We start from the raw sequence: 17,858 nt of genomic DNA on the forward strand, positions 1-17,858 counted from the left end.
AACACCAAAACCGCATCCAATTGTGGCCAATCCTGCCACCATTCTGAATGATATTCCAGGAAATGCAAGAATCTTCACGGTACTAGATGTACTGTTGGCTTTCTGGTCTATACCTATTGATGAAAGATCTCAAGAGAAATTGACCTTCACAGTAGGTGCAAAACAGTATGTTTGGAACAGACTCCCACAAGGTCTTAATCTTTCTCCTGTGGTATTTCATAGAACTTTGGATCAGTTCTTAACGGAGCAAAAAGCTGAAATTGAGAGTTCAGGAAGTGTTTGCCTCCAATATGTGGATGACTGCAAGCCCAGATGAAAACCATATATTTGCTCTGAATGTTGTCTTACAAGCCCTTAGGAAAGGAGGATTCAAAGTCAACCCCAACAAAGCACAGCTGGCCAAAACCAAGGTTATCTACTTGGGCCAAGAAATATCTGTCGAGGGAAGGAGAATGACAACAGAGCGTGTAGAGGCATTACGGCAACTCCCAAAACCTTTAACAGTTACAGGAATACGGGAGGTGATGGGACTTTTCAACTATTGCCGCCAGTATATACCTGATTTTGCCAGCATCACTAGCCCTCTCATCGACTTGTACAAGGGAGGAAAGCCTGGAGTGGAACAGATAAATTGGACACCGGAAGCTGAGGAAGCGTTTACGTCTATGAAAGAGAAACTGACATCAGCCCCAGCCTTGGGACTTCCTGATGGACGATTGCCATTTCATTTTGTGGACCAGGGTGGGAGATGAGACCTACTCAGCAGTACTGTGTCAAAAACCAGGTGATCTATACAGACCAGTTGGATATTTTTCCAAAAAGATTCCTGTCACAATGATTGGTCAACCACAATGTATACAAGCTCTCGATGGTGCCACATGGGCAGTGGATGCTGTTGAAAATCTGATAGGAGCACACACTATCATACTGCACACTCCACACAGTATAGTGACGTTGTTGAACAACACAAACATCAAGACCATAACTGACGCAGAGCAAAATGGGAAGCAACTTTGTTGAACAAGGATTTGAGAGTGGAAATCATCAGAGACACTTCTCTTAACCCTGCAACAATGATGCTAGAACCACATGAGGGAACACCACATGAGTGTGAAAAACAAGTAGAAGAAGAAAGTTTTGGTCCTGTTAATCCAATCCCTCTTGAAAATCCAGACAAAGAGTTATGGGTCGATGGATTCAGTTATTATGTTGATGGAAAACCACATACTGGATGGGCTGTAATGGAAGCTGATGGAACTGTTGTGAAGAAAGGAGCTCTTTCTGGGCAATTTTCAGCACAAGTAGCAGAGCTCATAGCACTTACGGAAGCTCTTGAACTATCGGAAGGAGATCGAGCCAGCATCTACACAGATAGTCATTACTGTCACGGTTCATGGATTCATTGACTCACCCTCGCTATGTGTGTGCATGTTGTGTGAGTGGGCGCGGCTCATCAGCGCGGCTCCTTAGCGCGGCTGATGAGCTGATCAGCGCCAGCTGTTTTGAATGTGATGTCCTATATATTGTTTGTTACTTCGTCCTCTCTCAGTCAGATGATTGTTGAGGCTCACCAGGGATCTACTCAGCGCGTTTCTCCTGCATTCCAGTCCTGTTTGCATGCAGTGGATTTCCTCAGGTTTCCCGGAGGAATTACGACCTGTTCTTGTATCTACGTCTGCCCATTGCGTCCCTGCGTTACCAAGCCTGAGTCTTCTTCTGCCTGCTTCCACTCTGATCCGCACTACTATCTTCTACTATTGTATTAATAAATTATACTGTTCACTCGCAACTGAATCCTTTTGACTGTTTCCTTCTGAGTTCTGACAGTTATGCTTTTGGGGTGGTCCATGACTACTTGGCTCTGTGGAAAAGACGTGGACTTATCACTAGCAGTGGGAGCGAAATACAACATGCTTCCATAATTCGTCATTTGATTACAGCATGTCACTTACCCAGAGAAGCAGCAATGATCAAAGTAAAATCACATCAATCTGACAAGTCCAAAGAAAGTCAAGGAAACACGGCAGGAGATGCAGCAGCTAGAGAAGCAGCTCTACTAATCCTGAGTTCCATCTTCTGTCATATCAAATGGAGACAGATGAAGAGAAAGAACAATGGATAAAAGCAGGAGCAAAAGAAGATGATCAAGGTATCTGGAGAATTCCAACAGGACAAGTGGTGACAAGTGGACTATCGGAACAAGAAGAGTTAATGCAACTAATGCAGCTGTATCATGGAAAAGTGCATGCTGGAGCAAAAGCAATGAAAGCTCAAATCAGCGAGATTTGGTGGTGGCCACGAATGATGAGAGACATTGATGATTACTGTAGGAGATGCTTAATTTGCGAGAAAGCAAATGCGGGAAAATCTGTAAAGGTGCGAATGTCACATGCACCCAGACCAACAGGTCCATGGACACATCTCCAAATCAATTTCACAGGACCTTTATCACCCAGTGGAGGGTATCAATACATTCTAGTAATCATGGACAGATTTACTAGGTGGGTGGAAGCATTCCCTACAAAAATCTGCACTGCTGAAGCAGCAGCACGAGTAATGGTGGAAGAAGTTTTTCCTCGCTGGGGTCTTTCATATGAACTTGATTCTGACAATGGAACTCACTTCACTGGAAAACTGATGAAGGAAGCAATGAAAATGATGGGGATTAAACATAAATTCCACATTACATATCGACCACAAAGTTCGGGGATGGTAGAGAGGATGAACCAATCGTTGAAAACCGCTCTTACCAAAGCCATTCTGCAAACTGGCCAAGGTTGGCATAAATTATTACCTGCTATTCTGTGGAACTTGAGAGCAACTCCAAACACAGGTACAGGACTAGCCCCTTTTGAACTGATGACTGGAAGAGCAATGGTTCTACCTCCTGATGCTCCACCACCTGCGGGAACAGGAGGAGATCCTACTTTGTTCCAAGTGAAGTTACGACGCTATCTCACAATGCTGGACAAAGCTACTAAAGACAATAATAAGAAAGTGCGAGAAGCTCAACAGCAATGGGATGAAAAACATACCACTACTGATGTTCCACACATTCCCGAGTTAGGCAGTTTTGTTATGATCAAATGTATTGCTAGGAAGGGTTTAGAGCCTATATGGGAGGGGCCATATGAGATACTCTTAACAACTGATACAAGTGTTTTCCTTAAAGGGAAGGGTGTAGGAACAGATAGATGGTACCATTGGTCACAAGTTAAACCTTGCTTAGTGAATGAACAAAATGATAATGATGGCTTATGGCCTGATATTGAGCACTGTTCATCCATTAACTTTAAAGACTGGGAAAAGGAGTGATGATTAATTATTTTTCTGCTTCCATTTCAGGAATCAATTCCATTGACATTGATTAGAGATGGTTGTAAGTTATTCTCGATACGAGACATATTGATAGAACCGAAATGGGAAATACGGAGTGAAATAGGAGATTTTACACCTACTACTCTACTTACAAAACACAACCTCACAAACAATGAACACCTGCTTACTGATTTACAACCCTAAGGGATAGGATCCTTTAACATCAACATTTGTTTAGGTTGTTATTTTGGCCGGGAACTTAAGGAGTTAAGTACTTAACGAGTCAAGGCACCGGCAGAAGAATTATTCGTTTTTATTTTCTTAGATGATTGGGGTTCATTTTAAATGCTAACACATAGACGTTAAATGACACATAGTATGCGGGGACATAACATGGGATGGGGTTCTTTGTTATTTGTTTTGTTTTGTTTTGTTTTCTGTTTCTGGTCTTCTGTCCTTTATGTCTATTTCTTGGTCTGCTATTTCTCCTCACTATCACTTCAATAGGTTGGCCACCTGGGAATGATGATGTGGAACTAACGGCCGTAGTTCCAGTGGAGGGAGATGAAGACTAAAATTTCATCTTTGAATATAATTTCATTATTTAATATTATGTATCTGTATTATTATTCTTTATTAGTATTCATAATCAGTTGTATTATCGTATGAAGTTTAAAATGCACGAGTTAGACTATAGATTGCATGGACACATGTGTTTAAGGAAAATATTTTAGACATATTTAGACACAAGGAGGGTAGCAGGGAGGATTATATATTCTGTTTAACCCTCTGGGGTCTGGGGTGTTTTTGGGGTCCTTGAGATGTTCTGACATGCCCTGACATTTGTGCTTTTTTCAGTTGCTTATAAACATATCAATGGCAAAAAAAAATACACTCTATTTAGCACAAACAGGACTAACATGATATGTGAGCCACATGTATGTACATGTTTTCATTTTTGAGAGAATAATGTTTATGCATGGTTATTGAAAAAACTAAAAATGAAAGTTTCTGAAATAAGGCCACAAAACACATACTAAATATATGTCAATAAGACTTTTGACTAATGGATGATTTCAGTAATGACTAATGGATCATTTTTTCTTCAAAATGATGTGAAAATCATCCTGCCTAATCATTCACATAAAACGATACATTGATTTAAGTTTTGCAAAACACTTTTAGTTTGGAAAGGCAATATGCGGATGGGGCGTAAACGATCATGCATATTTAGTAGTTCACACCTGATGAGACAATGCCCCTGCATACTTAATGAGCCAATAAATAAAATTTACTAATAAAACACAATACAAATGATTTAAAGAAAAAAATTATATTTACCTTTTAATAGTTTGTTTACATCATTTTTTTATTAAAAATGTTACAATTACAACAACAATTCAAGTGTAATCTTACAATATATTCTACAGTAAAAACTGTACCCAAATCTAGTCAACAAAACGTTGTCTTTCATATTTCGCCTGACTGTAACGTTGTCTTTATGAAATATTAGGGCATATAAATGTTAATTTGCAGTTTAATACGTTGCTTATACAAATAGCCTACATTTTATTTCAACATATTTCAGTCGATTTTTACTCATCGAAGTATAGCAATACAGTTTGCTTAAACATCATCATTCATTCACACACACGATTTAAATTTAAACTGTCTTTTGCGAGCTGTGGTAAACAGCGCACATCTCTGCCGTTCATTCATTCACAAACAGAAACCCGATTCACGTGAGAAGGGAAAAAAACTTACTACTGTATTCCTCAGCTCAGTCTGATCCTTGCTCCTCGAAATACCCGCACTTCTGAGGGACATTTTCCATTATTATTATTCCTCACAGCGCTGCGGGACGGTGTAAACAAGTAATGATCTGAATAAACTTATGTTTTCTCGAGCTGATATGGGGGCGTTCACAGGTTTGCGTGGATTGCCTCAGCCATTTGCGTTTGAATAGCGCGCGCTCTCCATGGGCGTGTCACATTACATTTGAATCAGCTGTAATGAGCTCGACTGGAATCGCTCTCTTTTAATACAGATTTCACAAGATGAGAATATTTGTTTTTTTAATATAATGTAGCAAATTAGCTCTATGAAATATTAATAATCAATAATAACTGGTTATAATTGATTATGAATATTTGGATCAGTTAATATAATTAACTTACTGTCGTAAATTAATATTACAATCAATTAGCCTGTTTATCCCGTGAACACTCAGGATTAATTGTTTATTAACTCTAAGAAATGTACATTTCCGGGACATGGGAAATGTCTTTCTTAATTTACAGTACTACTAAGAGCAGTAGCAAAAATCTAAATGATTAGTGACTCCAGTTATGAGCTTGAGACAAGGACAACTTTACGTGTGACATGAACAAGATTTTATTAACTAGTCTAAACACTTAAACTACTCTAACATACACACACATACATGCATACAGTTTACCAAGGGAAAGAGAGCTGAAGCAGAATACAGAAAAGCAAGAAATTATAGCATTGTTTGAAATCATTGTTTGTCAGCAGATCAATGTCACGAACGCTAGCAGAGAAATGGGTGGATCCATACGCAGCAACATGGTAATCAGGGCAATCCAACTCGTCGTCATCCATGCAAAGGTCAAAATCAATGTAATCAGAATCGTAGTCATCCATGCCAGGGTCGAAATCCATTTAATCAGTCCAATAAACAATAACACAAAATAAACAAGAAACAAAACAAGAACAGGCGAGAAACAGACCTTGGAAGTGTAGCATGACATTAAACAATGACTCCGTGACATGAACTGAAACAGACAGGGTATTTATACACCGACACTAACAATGTGATAGGGAACAGCTGAGTGCAATCAAGAGTGATGGGAACAGACAAAGGATTATGGGAAATGAGGTTCCAGAGTGAATGGTGACAGGAAGGGAAAGAGACCTCTAGTGGACACCTGGGGAAACACAAACCAGACACTGTGACATAACCCCCCCTCTACGGAGCGGCTACCAGACGCTCCAAGACCCACAAAAAACAACCAAAACAAGAGTCCAGGAGGGAGGTGGAACGGTGGAGGATCAGGGGGAGGGATGGGGGACCAGGTCCATGGAGGGGAACAGGAGCTGACAGCTTAGCCGGCGACCGGGGCGAAGCAGAGAGTCCATCGGGCGGCCAGGGCGAAGCAGACGACCCATCGGGCGGCCAGGGCGGAGACTTTCCCTCGGGCCGCCAGGGCGGAGCAGATAGTCCATCGGGCGGCCACGGCGGAGCAGATAGTCCATCGGGCGGCCACGGCGGAGACCTCCCCTCAGGCGGCCAGGGCGGAGTAGACAGTCCATCAGGCGGCCAGGGAGGAGACGACCCCTCGGGCGGCCACTGCGGAGACGACCCCTCGGGCGGCCACGGCGGAGACGACCCCTCGGGCGGCCACGGCGGAGACGACCCCTCGGGCGGCCACGGCGGAGACGACCCCTCGGGCGGCCACGGCGGAGACGACCCCTCGGGCGGCCACGGCGGAGACGACCCCTCGGGCGGCCACGGCGGAGACGACCCCTCGGGCGGCCACGGCGGAGACGACCCCTCGGGCGGCCACGACTCCACCGGCTCAGGAACTGGAACAGACGACTCCACCGGCTCAGGAACTGGAACAGACTCCACCGGCTCCGGCTCTGGAACAGACTCCACCGGCTCCGGCTCAGGAACAGACACTGGCTCCGGCTCAGGAACAGACACTGGCTCCGGCTCAGGAACAGACACTGGCTCCGGCTCAGGAACAGACACTGGCTCCGGCTCAGGAACAGACACTGGCTCCGGCTCAGGAACAGACACTGGCTCCGGCTCAGGAACAGACACTGGCTCCGGCTCAGGAACAGACACTGGCTCCGGCTCAGGAACAGACACTGGCTCCGGCTCAGGAACAGACACTGGCTCCGGCTCAGGAACAGACACTGGCTCCGGCTCAGGAACAGACACTGGCTCCGGCTCAGGAACAGACACTGGCTCCGGCTCAGGAACAGACACTGGCTCCGGCTCAGGAACTGGCACCACCGGCTCCGGCTCAGGAACTGGCACCACCGGCTCAAGTGTGTGCGTAGCCCACACACACCACATGGCTGTGGCCATAATGGCCAGTGTCACGGTCACTGAGGGCTCAGGCTCAGGAACAGACACCACCGGCTCAGGAACAGACACCACCGGCTCAGGAACAGACACCACCGGCTCAGACACAGGCTCGACGGCGGCCATCTTGTCCGGGGACACAGGCTCGGCAGGCGTTACGTGAACAGGCTCGGCGGCGGCCATCTTGTCCGAAGACACAGGCTCGGCAGGCGTGACGTGAACAGGCTCGGCGGCGGCCATCTTGTCCGAAGACACAGGCTCGGCAGGCGTGACGTGAACAGGCTCGGTGGCAGCGACGACCATCTTGTCCGAAGACATAGGCTCAGGAACAGTCTCTGGCTGGGCAGACGTGACGTGAACAGTCTCTGGCTGGGCTGACGTGACGTGAACAGTCTCTGGCTGGGCAGACGTGACGTGAACAGTCTCTGGCTGGGCAGACGTGACGTGAACACACTCTGGCTGGGCAGACGTGACGTGAACAGTCTCTGGCTGGGCAGACGTGACGTGAACAGTCTCTGGCTGGGCAGACGTGACGTGAACAGTCTCTGGCTGGGCAGACGTGATGGATCGCTGGGTTGGCGCAGGCAGTGCGAGCAGCTCGGGCGGGGCCGGCAGAGCAGGACGCCTGGGCGGTGCGGGCAGAGCAAGACGCCTGGGCGGTGCTTCAGGGATGGTAGTCACCTCCGGGATGGTCTCAGTGTTATGAGCCACCAAACTCGGGACCACCGGACTCGGGACCACCTGAACTGGGACCACCGGACTCGGGACCACCTGAACTGGGACCACTGGATTTGGGGCCACCGGCACTGGGACCACCGGCACTGAGATCACCGGCACTGAGATCACCGGCACTGAGATCACCGGCACTGGGACCACCGGCACTGGGACCACCGGCACTGGGACCACCGGGACAGTCACGGAGGGAGTCTTCCTTCTCCTCCTCCGTTTCGGGACCACCGGACTCGGGACCACCGGACTCGGGACCACCGGACTCGGGACCACCGGAACAGGCATGGAGGAAGTCTTCCTTCTCCGTTTCGGGGCCACCGGAACTGGGACCACTGGACTCGGGACCACCAGAACTGGGACCACCGGAACTGGGACCACCGTAATCGGGACCACCGGAACAGTCACGGAGGAGGTCTTCCTTCTCCTCCTCTGTTTCCGATGGCAATGTGCAGGTTCTGAGCTGGGTGGAATCAGTGGCGAAGGGTGCTTAGGGGAATTCAGCGCCATGGCCTCTTCAGTCTGGCGGGCCCATAAAGCCAGGCCCTGAAAAATATTCATGCTGCTGGATCCATTGTGTGACGGAGTCATTCTGTCACGAACGCTAGCAGAGAAATGGGTGGATCCATACGCAGCAACATGGTAATCAGGGCAATCCAACTCGTCGTCATCCATGCAAAGGTCAAAATCAATGTAATCAGAATCGTAGTCATCCATGCCAGGGTCGAAATCCATTTAATCAGTCCAATAAACAATAACACAAAATAAACAAGAAACAAAACAAGAACAGGCGAGAAACAGACCTTGGAAGTGTAGCATGACATTAAACAATGACTCCGTGACATGAACTGAAACAGACAGGGTATTTATACACCGACACTAACAATGTGATAGGGAACAGCTGAGTGCAATCAAGAGTGATGGGAACAGACAAATGATTATGGGAAATGAGGTTCCAGAGTGAATGGTGACAGGAAGGGAAAGAGACCTCTAGTGGACACCTGGGGAAACACAAACCAGACACTGTGACAATCAACAGCCTTGAGCAAACCATCAGTTTAGTTCTAAAACGCCCTTCTTTAAAGAGGTAAGGATACTTAATGTATCAAATAATGAGACTAAGTTTGATACTTGCATGTCTCGCCCATTTGAATTAAAATGTCCTGATGCAATTTGTTGAGGCTCCAGTTGATCTTTGCTGATGTGGTCTTGATGAGAGAGAACCAGTGGTTTTCAGAGTATCTTTGGTGAATGGAAAGACAAGGCCGCAGCCTGGCACAGCTTGATGGGTCCTTAGAGGATTCTAGTTCAGCATCATCTTCACGTCAGCATTTCAGAAAGGGACTAAGAGAGAGCTAAAAGCTGATCAGTGACTTTAAAGCGTGAAGATGGCACAACCTCTGGAGGTGCAAGAGCCAATGAGAAGATTTTCCTTTGGAGGGAAATTTTACGACCCTTTGTGTTCTAGCAGGGCATTTGAATATGTACTTTCATTGGGTGTTTAAGAAAAGAATCTTTAAGATTCTCATAATACTAATGCATCACAAAGTTAGCAACATGTAATGTAAATTAACAAATCGGAGACGAAGATTGGATTTTTTAGAGACCAAACATGCCACACATATAATGTTGGTTAACCATAATATGCAAAGTATGAAACATTAACCCAATTGAGTTTACAAGAATACAAACGCCACATGAAAGGGAAAATCATGAGATGGGAAAATTAGATACATGTTTACACATTTATCAAGTGGTTATATATAGAATATATATATAGGATTAACAGGGTTTTTATTTCTCTTCCTCTGCAAGAATTTAAGTGAGAGTCACAGCTCTCAGGACATTATTTTCGATCATAAAACCCAGTCTCAGTGTGTGTCCTGTAACAAGACACTGCATCCTGCCAGTGTGTTAGCTTCATTTGGGGAACGTTTCACAGGCCTTATTTGGGGAGAGTGAGTTTGCTGGATTATTCATTAAATAAATGAATAATTTGTGTGTGTCTGATTGGTCCAGATGCAACAATAAATTACTTCATTTAAAAGAAGAGAATTCAAGCTTCATGCCTGTGTGTCTGTATGTCTGTTTGACTGAGTATTCGCTGAGTTATTGTTCATTTTCGGACGCGTTTCAGAATGGACTACACTGACAGAGAGAAGGCAGAACTCGCTTCGTGTTTATTTTTCTTTATTTGGCAAAAAGCACAACACTTTGTTTTTATTGTGAGTACACACAAAAATAATACACATTTAACAGAATCGATTGATGTATGAAACTCCTATGGAAAATCAAAGTCAACAGAGTATTTATGAGTTTCTTTTACACTGATAAAAAAAAAGCGAGCTGGTATCGCCGGCGATACCGCCGACCTCAGGGGGTTAAAGGTATGTGTAAAATGCAGTGTTCACTTAGCAGAGAGTTCCAATGATGATGAAACTTCAAATGTGTACAGTTGGCATGCTCTTTGCAAGAAAAGGAATGTTTCAACTGATGCAAATGTACCATTTACATACCACTAATATGTGACAGTCGTCAATGTGTTTTTCCTATTTCGTACTGGGAATGGCGCTGTTGCGCATATATCCGGGGAACCAGGTGGGAAGTTATTTAAGGAAGTGTGATTGCGTCTCTCTCTCTCTCTCTCTTGCGCGCTCGCTAGCCTTTGTTGTCAGGCGCGGGTCATTTCGGTCGTGGCCACGCTAGCGGATGGCTTGTGAGTATTGTTGTTGTAGCCCGCGTGGCATCGATTGTGTTAATGCTGCGGTCTTTTCTTGGGAAGTTGTTTAGAGCGATTCGGTGTTTTGCGGGTAAATGGAGCGGTTGAGAGAGAGCCTGTTCCAATCCGGTATATTGTGGTTTAGACGCTAATTCAGGGCTTTATAGGTAGTATGTTTTGATGAGGTTTTGGTGTAGGGAGGGTTTTCTTTTGGGGTTTATTTTGGCGCTTGAGTTGCCGAATTATTTTTGTAAAAATTGTGTTTGATGTAATGAATTACATTTCGGGCCCAGTAGTTTTATGAGTGACATGGTAAGCAAACGTTTTTCTTTATGGCCGTTTTCTTATGCGGCTGCTGTATTTGATTTAGTTGACATTCATTTATCGTTGTGAGGTAATTAAAAGGTAAATGTTTTTTGCATTGCAGTTAATTACATGAATTATTTGATTTAGTTGACATTCATTTATCGTTGTGAGGTAATTAAAAGATAAATGTTTTTGCATTACAGTTGATTACATGAATTATTTGATTTATTTGATATTCACTTATTGTTGTGAGGTAATTAAAAGGTAAAGGCTTCTTGCATTGCCATTCATTACATGAGTTAGGCTATTTATTTGATTTATCTGTCATTCATATATTGTTGTGAGGTAATTAAAAGGTAAATGTTTTTTGCATTACAGTTGATTATATGAATTATTTGATTTATTTGATATTCACTTATTGTTGTGAGGTAATTAAAAGGTAAAGGCTTCTTGCATTGCCATTCATTACATGAGTTAGGCTATTTATTTGATTTATCTGTCATTCATATATTGTTGTGAGGTAATTAAAAGGTAAATGTTTCTGGGCCTGAAATTAATAGGTGTTTTGTTTAATTAGTTTTTTTTTTTCTTCGTTTATTTCTCTTTTGAATTGAGGTCTTGATGTACTGAGTGGTAATATGACTGGAATGGAATTTGAATAGAAAACTTCTTTTCCTCAATTTTCTGGTGGTTCCTTGGTCTGTTATTTCATAATTGATTGTCAACCCTTATGTGTAGTGTTCCTAATGAGGGATTACTTAAATAATTGTGGTGGTTTTTACCCCTGGCGCCCGAACCCAAACCTTTAAGGCCAAATACCGTCACAGAAGTGGCGCCCGAACAGGGACCCTCAGATGTTGTGTGTTTATTGGCCTCTTGTGATTATTTGTGTAATTATGGAACCTTGTTCTCCTCTTATAAATTTTACTGGATCTGGAGATGATAGCAGATTGGGGCCATTTCATGATAGCCCTTTCACTCCTCGGGAAGTGGAGCGGTCTTTATTAGACGATGATACAGGTTTAGAACAACCATTTCTTGGTGTCCCTCTGATTGGTTCAGGGAACCAAGCAGATGATTTAACTATATTTTCTCAAGCAATTGATTCACTGAAAAGTGTATTTGTGGACACTGTAGCCTGGCATAAAAAATGGTTTGAGGAAAATGCTAAACTTTGTGCTAGAGACATTCCTAAAGAGACATTAACACTAGTTGAAAAGGCGCAAACTGATTTTTTGGAGGTTCTTAATGATCGTATGAAGAATTTTACCAATCAAACATTTGATGCCATTAAGTGGAATGCAAAACAGTCATGTACCGAGTTTAAGGAATTGGTTGATGATGGTAATAATTCATTACTTTCTTCTTTTAAAACAGTTATCAAAGAACATAGTGTAGGTGGAAAGGAGTTGCAAGGAGAAGTACGCAGTCTGAAGCAGCAAGTGTTTACTATGCAAACTTCTCTTGATGCCCTTATGCAGAAAAGCCCGCAACTTGACAGTAAGATAGTTGAACGGGAGGATGTTGCCCCTACTTCTTCTCAGGTATGTTTAGGTTCAACTGTACCATGTAATACTGGTGACTTGGTCAGTCAGGTTTCTGCTCCATCTAATTTGACCTGTGGCCGTGTCCTGCCTATTAAGATGATATTTCCATCCTTTGGGGGGGTGCATGATGAGAACGATCCATTAGTTTACTTGGAAAGATGTAAGGATTTTTTGGCTCTTAGACCAATGTCAAATAGTGAAATTCTTGCAACCATGCGTAGTGTTCTGCATGCTTCTGCCCGTGATTGGTGGGAGACAGTGAGATTTAAAGTTGACACTTGGGAAAGTTTTCAGCAAGCTTTTTTAGCTGTCTTTTTGCCAGAAGACTATCAAGACGTGTTGGAGGATCAAGTACGAAATCGGTTACAAGGAATAAATGAAAGTGTTCGTGATTTTACTTTCTCATTTCAAGCTTTGTTTAAGCGTTGGAAAAAGGAAGCTACTGAGGATGAGGTTTTAAAAGCTCTTTTAAAAGCTATGAACCCTTGTTTTGCTAGTCAGCTTCGGGGTCGTGTACAGACTGTTGAGGAACTAGTGAGGCTGGGAACTCAAATAGAAAGGGATTATGATCATCAGAGAAAGTATAATCAGCTTCAGTTGTCCAAGAGCACTACATTTGACCAGAATTCACAGGCTAGAAAAATAAAAGAGGTAGAACCAAAAGCTATCTTGCCTTCAGAGCAACGAAATCCAAGCTTGTTGTGTTGGAGGTGTCATGAAAATCATTCTCCAGGTTCTTGTCCTAATTTCAAGGTTTCTTTGAGTGGAAAACACTCTGGAGGGCACATGCAGGGTGGTAAAGAACAATCCCAGGGTCGTAGTCATCAACGAGGTGTAGTATCTGCTTATGATGTTCAACGACTTGAGAAGAAAGATCTAACTAGTAGCAGACAGGACAAGAGAGTTGGCCCTGTAGCTCTTAAACAGTTAGTTGTTCCCTTAACTGTGAGGAACTGCACTGGGAAAGCGCTTGTAGATACAGGGGCCACCTACACATTGTTACATTTTGATTTATGGAACAAGATGAAAGGACCTAAGGAGCAACTTGATGCATGGCGTGAAGGACCACTTTATTTGGCTAATGGTGATGCTACTGTTCCTCTTGGACAGAAAATGTTTGATCTTTATTTGCATGATTGGCACTTTCAGGTTCCTGCAGTAGTTCTTCCAGCGCAGAAACTTGTCTATTCAATGGTGCTGGGGTTAGATTTTATAGCGTTGACTGGTTTGCAGCTTAATATCAAAGATCAGTTGTACAGTTTTTCAGGGGACCTGGAAAATCGTGTTTTCCCCTTCCAGCCTCCAATTACTTCGGGAGATTCTTGGAGGTCTTGTAAACCACCTGTGGATTGTAAACCTACTGCTTCTCTTTATTCCTCTGTCCCTACTGTCCAGCTTGAGTGGTCAGGAAGTGGGTATATGGAGAACTATGTGCAGGAAAAAACTGTTACAGATCTTGTCGAGCTAGTGCAAAGCAAAGTCAATGAGAGTAATTTACCAGACAAAGAATCTCATGTTCTTTTTACGCTTTTGTATGATCATCCTGAAGTATGTACTCCTTCTCTTGGTAGAACTCATCTGGTTCAGCATAAGATCGCTGTCCATACAGATGTGGTTGTGGCGCAAAAGCCCTATAGGTTACCAGTACATAAAAAGGAAATAGTTAAGGATCAAATTGATGATATGCTTTCACGAGACATTATTCAGCCATCTCATTCTCCTTGGGCATCTCCTATTGTACTGGTTCCTAAAAAAGATGGAGGCCAGCGGTTTTGTGTCGATTATCGACGATTAAATTCTGTGAGTGAAAGTGATGCATTCCCTCTCCCTACTGTGGGTGAAATTCTGGAGTCACTTGCTGGAGCCAGTGTGTTCAGTACTCTGGATCTTAACAGCGGGTACTGGCAAGTGGCAATGGACCCAGACAGTATGGCTAAGACTGCCTTTGTGTCCCCTTTTGGGTTGTATGAATTCAGGGTTTTACCTTTTGGTTTAAAGAATGCCCCAGCCACATTTCAACGGCTCATGAATAGGGTGTTGGCTGAATGTTTAGGACAGTGTTGTTTGGTTTATCTAGATGACATAGTCATTTATTCATCAAATTTCAGTCAGCATATACAAGATCTCCAAAGGGTTTTGAATTGTTTACAAAAGGCAGGATTAACTCTGAAACTTCAGAAATGTCATTTCTGTTTAACAGAAATTAAGTTTCTTGGCCACGTGGTGACCACCGAAGGGGTGAAAGCAGATCCTGCTAAAACGGAGGCAATCCAGAACTTCCCGGTTCCAAAAAATCTAAAAGAACTTCAGCGGTTCTTGGGGATGAGTGGGTGGTATCATAGGTATGTTCCTAATTTTTCAGCCATTGCCGAACCCTTAAACGCCTTGAAACGAAAAGGAGCCCGTTTCCAGTGGTCAGCTGATTGTCAGGCTGCTTTTGAGAGTTTAAAAATGCACCTTTCTTCTTCACCAATACTGGGACACCCTAACCATGCTTGTACATTTAAAGTTTATACAGATGCTAGTTCAACCGGTTTGGGTGCTGTTCTGGGTCAGCGACCATCTACACTGGGTATGACTGAAGAAGTACTAGCATATGCAAGCCGTACACTTACTGGTGCAGAAAGGAATTATTCCACCACAGAGAGGGAGTGTTTGGCTGTAGTTTGGGCTGTCGAGAGGTGGCGGCATTATTTGGAGGGCAAGTCTTTTATTGTTGTGACTGATCATGCGTCTCTCCTTTGGGTGTTTAACACTACCAAGGCAAACTCTCGCCTGATCCGTTGGGCTTTGAAATTGCAAGAGTTTGAATTTACTCTTGAATACCGCAAGGGAAAGCTTAACAGTGCTCCCGATGCTTTGTCCCGCATCAGTAACCCTGACTCTACTCCATTAGTCGCTGCTTATACTAAGCAAACCCCAGATAGTCTGGTCTTGCAGTTTCCTCTCTCTGATGAGGATATCTGGACAGCACAGCAGCAAGATATAGAGGTCCAAAGAGTATATCAGAGTATAGTTGATAATATGCAGAGTCCTGATGAGTCTGGATCTGGATTTGTTATTTTAGAGGACAAGGTTTACCGGAAGGTGACTCATCCTTCCAAGGGAACCTATTTCCAAGTGTATGTCCCACAGATCCTTCGCCAGACTATGTTGGAAGCATATCATTCCAACCCATTAAGTGGGCATTTTGGTCGGTATAAGACACAAAAAAGGTTAATGGAAGTTGCTTTTTGGCCAAAGATGTGGGGGGATGTTTCAGAGTTTGTTAAAAACTGTGTCAGTTGTCAACAATGTAAGCCTGAGTGTTGTAAACCAGCGGGCCTGTTACAGCAGACTGAAGCACATGAACCATGGGAATTGCTCGGTGTGGATCTTATGGGACCGTTGCCTCGTAGTACGCAAGGTAACACCCAGCTAATGGTGGTAGTAGATTATTATAGCCATTGGGTGGAGTTGTTTCCACTTTGAAAAGCTACTGCGGTGACAATTGCACAGACGCTAAGGAAAGAAATTTTGACACGGTGGGGTGTTCCGAAATTTTTGTTGTCGGACAGAGGTCCTCAATTTACCTCTGAAATTTTGCGGGAGCTGTGTAGCAGGTGGGGAGTGGTGCAAAAATTGACAACAGCATACCATCCCCAAACCAACTTCACAGAACGTGTGAATCGGACCGTTAAGGGGATGATATCATCTTACGTGTTTGGTGAGCATAATCATTGGGATCATTATTTGCCAGAGTTGAGGTATGCTATCAATTCTGCTGTTCAGGAGAGTACCGGATACTCCCCAGCAGAATTACTCCTGCAAAGAAGGTTGAAAGGACCTTTTGAACGTGTTTTAGAACCACACCAGACTAGTCTCAGGGTTCTTAAAGATTTGCAGGAGATCGTAGAAAAAAACTTGTCTCGAGCTAAGGAGAAACAGAAACGTTTTTATGATGCCGGTCGTAGGAATGTGACTTACTCCAGGGAAGATAGGGTTTGGATGAAAGCACATCCCCTCTCTAAGGCCTCTCAACAATTTGCAGCCAAGTTTGCAGCAAAATGGGTTGGGCCTTATCGAATTGTAGAAAAATTAGGTCCAGTAAATTATCGGATTGTACGTGAAGACAATGGAGAGGACTTGCGTACAGTCCATGTGTGTAATTTGAAGCATGCCTTTCCCGCTGCTGCAGAGTTTGATCTTAAGGAAAGGGAGGAAGTCTTGAAAGTTTTTACTGAGGAGTCAGATGATGAGGATTTTCTTGGGTTTTAATATTGATAAACTTATGTCCTGGATTAATTAGTACGCTGTATTGCAAGGCCAAATGATTTACAAATGACTGAAAACTAAATGTTGAAGGCAGGAATTTGTGCTTTATGCTGTTGTAATTGCAGGGTTTCATGTATTGACATTACCCTGATGATGAGCATATATATATTTAATGTTTCAGAATATTAGGGAATCTTTCTCCTTGGGGGGAAGAATGTGACAGTCGTCAATGTGTTTTTCCTATTTCGTACTGGGGATGGCGCTGTTGCGCATATACCCTGGGAACCAGGTGGGAAGTTATTTAAGGAAGTGTGATTGCGTCTCTCTCTCTTCTCTCTCTTGCGCGCTCGCTAGCCTTTGTTGTCAGGCGCGGGTCATTTCGGTCGTGGCCACGCTAGCGGATGGCTTGTGAGTATTGTTGTTGTAGCCCGCGTGGCATCGATTGTGTTAATGCTGCGGTCTTTTCTTGGGAAGTTGTTTAGAGCGATTCGGTGTTTTGCGGGTAAATGGAGCGGTTGAGAGAGAGCCTGTTCCAATCCGGTATATTGTGGTTTAGACGCTAATTCAGGGCTTTATAGGTAGTATGTTTTGATGAGGTTTTGGTGTAGGGAGGGTTTTCTTTTGGGGTTTATTTTGGCGCTTGAGTTGCCGAATTATTTTTGTAAAAATTGTGTTTGATGTAATGAATTACATTTCGGGCCCAGTAGTTTTATGAGTGACATGGTAAGCAAACGTTTTTCTTTATGGCCGTTTTCTTATGCGGCTGCTGTATTTGATTTAGTTGACATTCATTTATCGTTGTGAGGTAATTAAAAGGTAAATGTTTTTTGCATTGCAGTTAATTACATGAATTATTTGATTTAGTTGACATTCA

The 17,858-nt window shown here is 43.6% G+C and overlaps 1 protein-coding gene across 1 annotated transcript; it reads left to right on the forward strand.

Moving 5' to 3' along the window:
* Window positions 1–290: 290 nt before the first annotated feature.
* LOC308704831 (uncharacterized protein) lies at window positions 291–752 on the forward strand (the record flags this gene model as incomplete). Its single annotated transcript, XM_081389421.1, has 1 exon — window positions 291–752. The coding sequence occupies one exon, from the start codon at window positions 291–293 to the stop codon at window positions 750–752; it is 462 nt and encodes a 153-aa protein (XP_081245547.1).
* Window positions 753–17,858: the final 17,106 nt, after the last annotated feature.

This window comes from Scardinius erythrophthalmus, assembly GCF_964197995.2.
Source record: "Scardinius erythrophthalmus genome assembly, chromosome: 2".
Taxonomy (NCBI): domain Eukaryota; kingdom Metazoa; phylum Chordata; class Actinopteri; order Cypriniformes; family Leuciscidae; genus Scardinius; species Scardinius erythrophthalmus.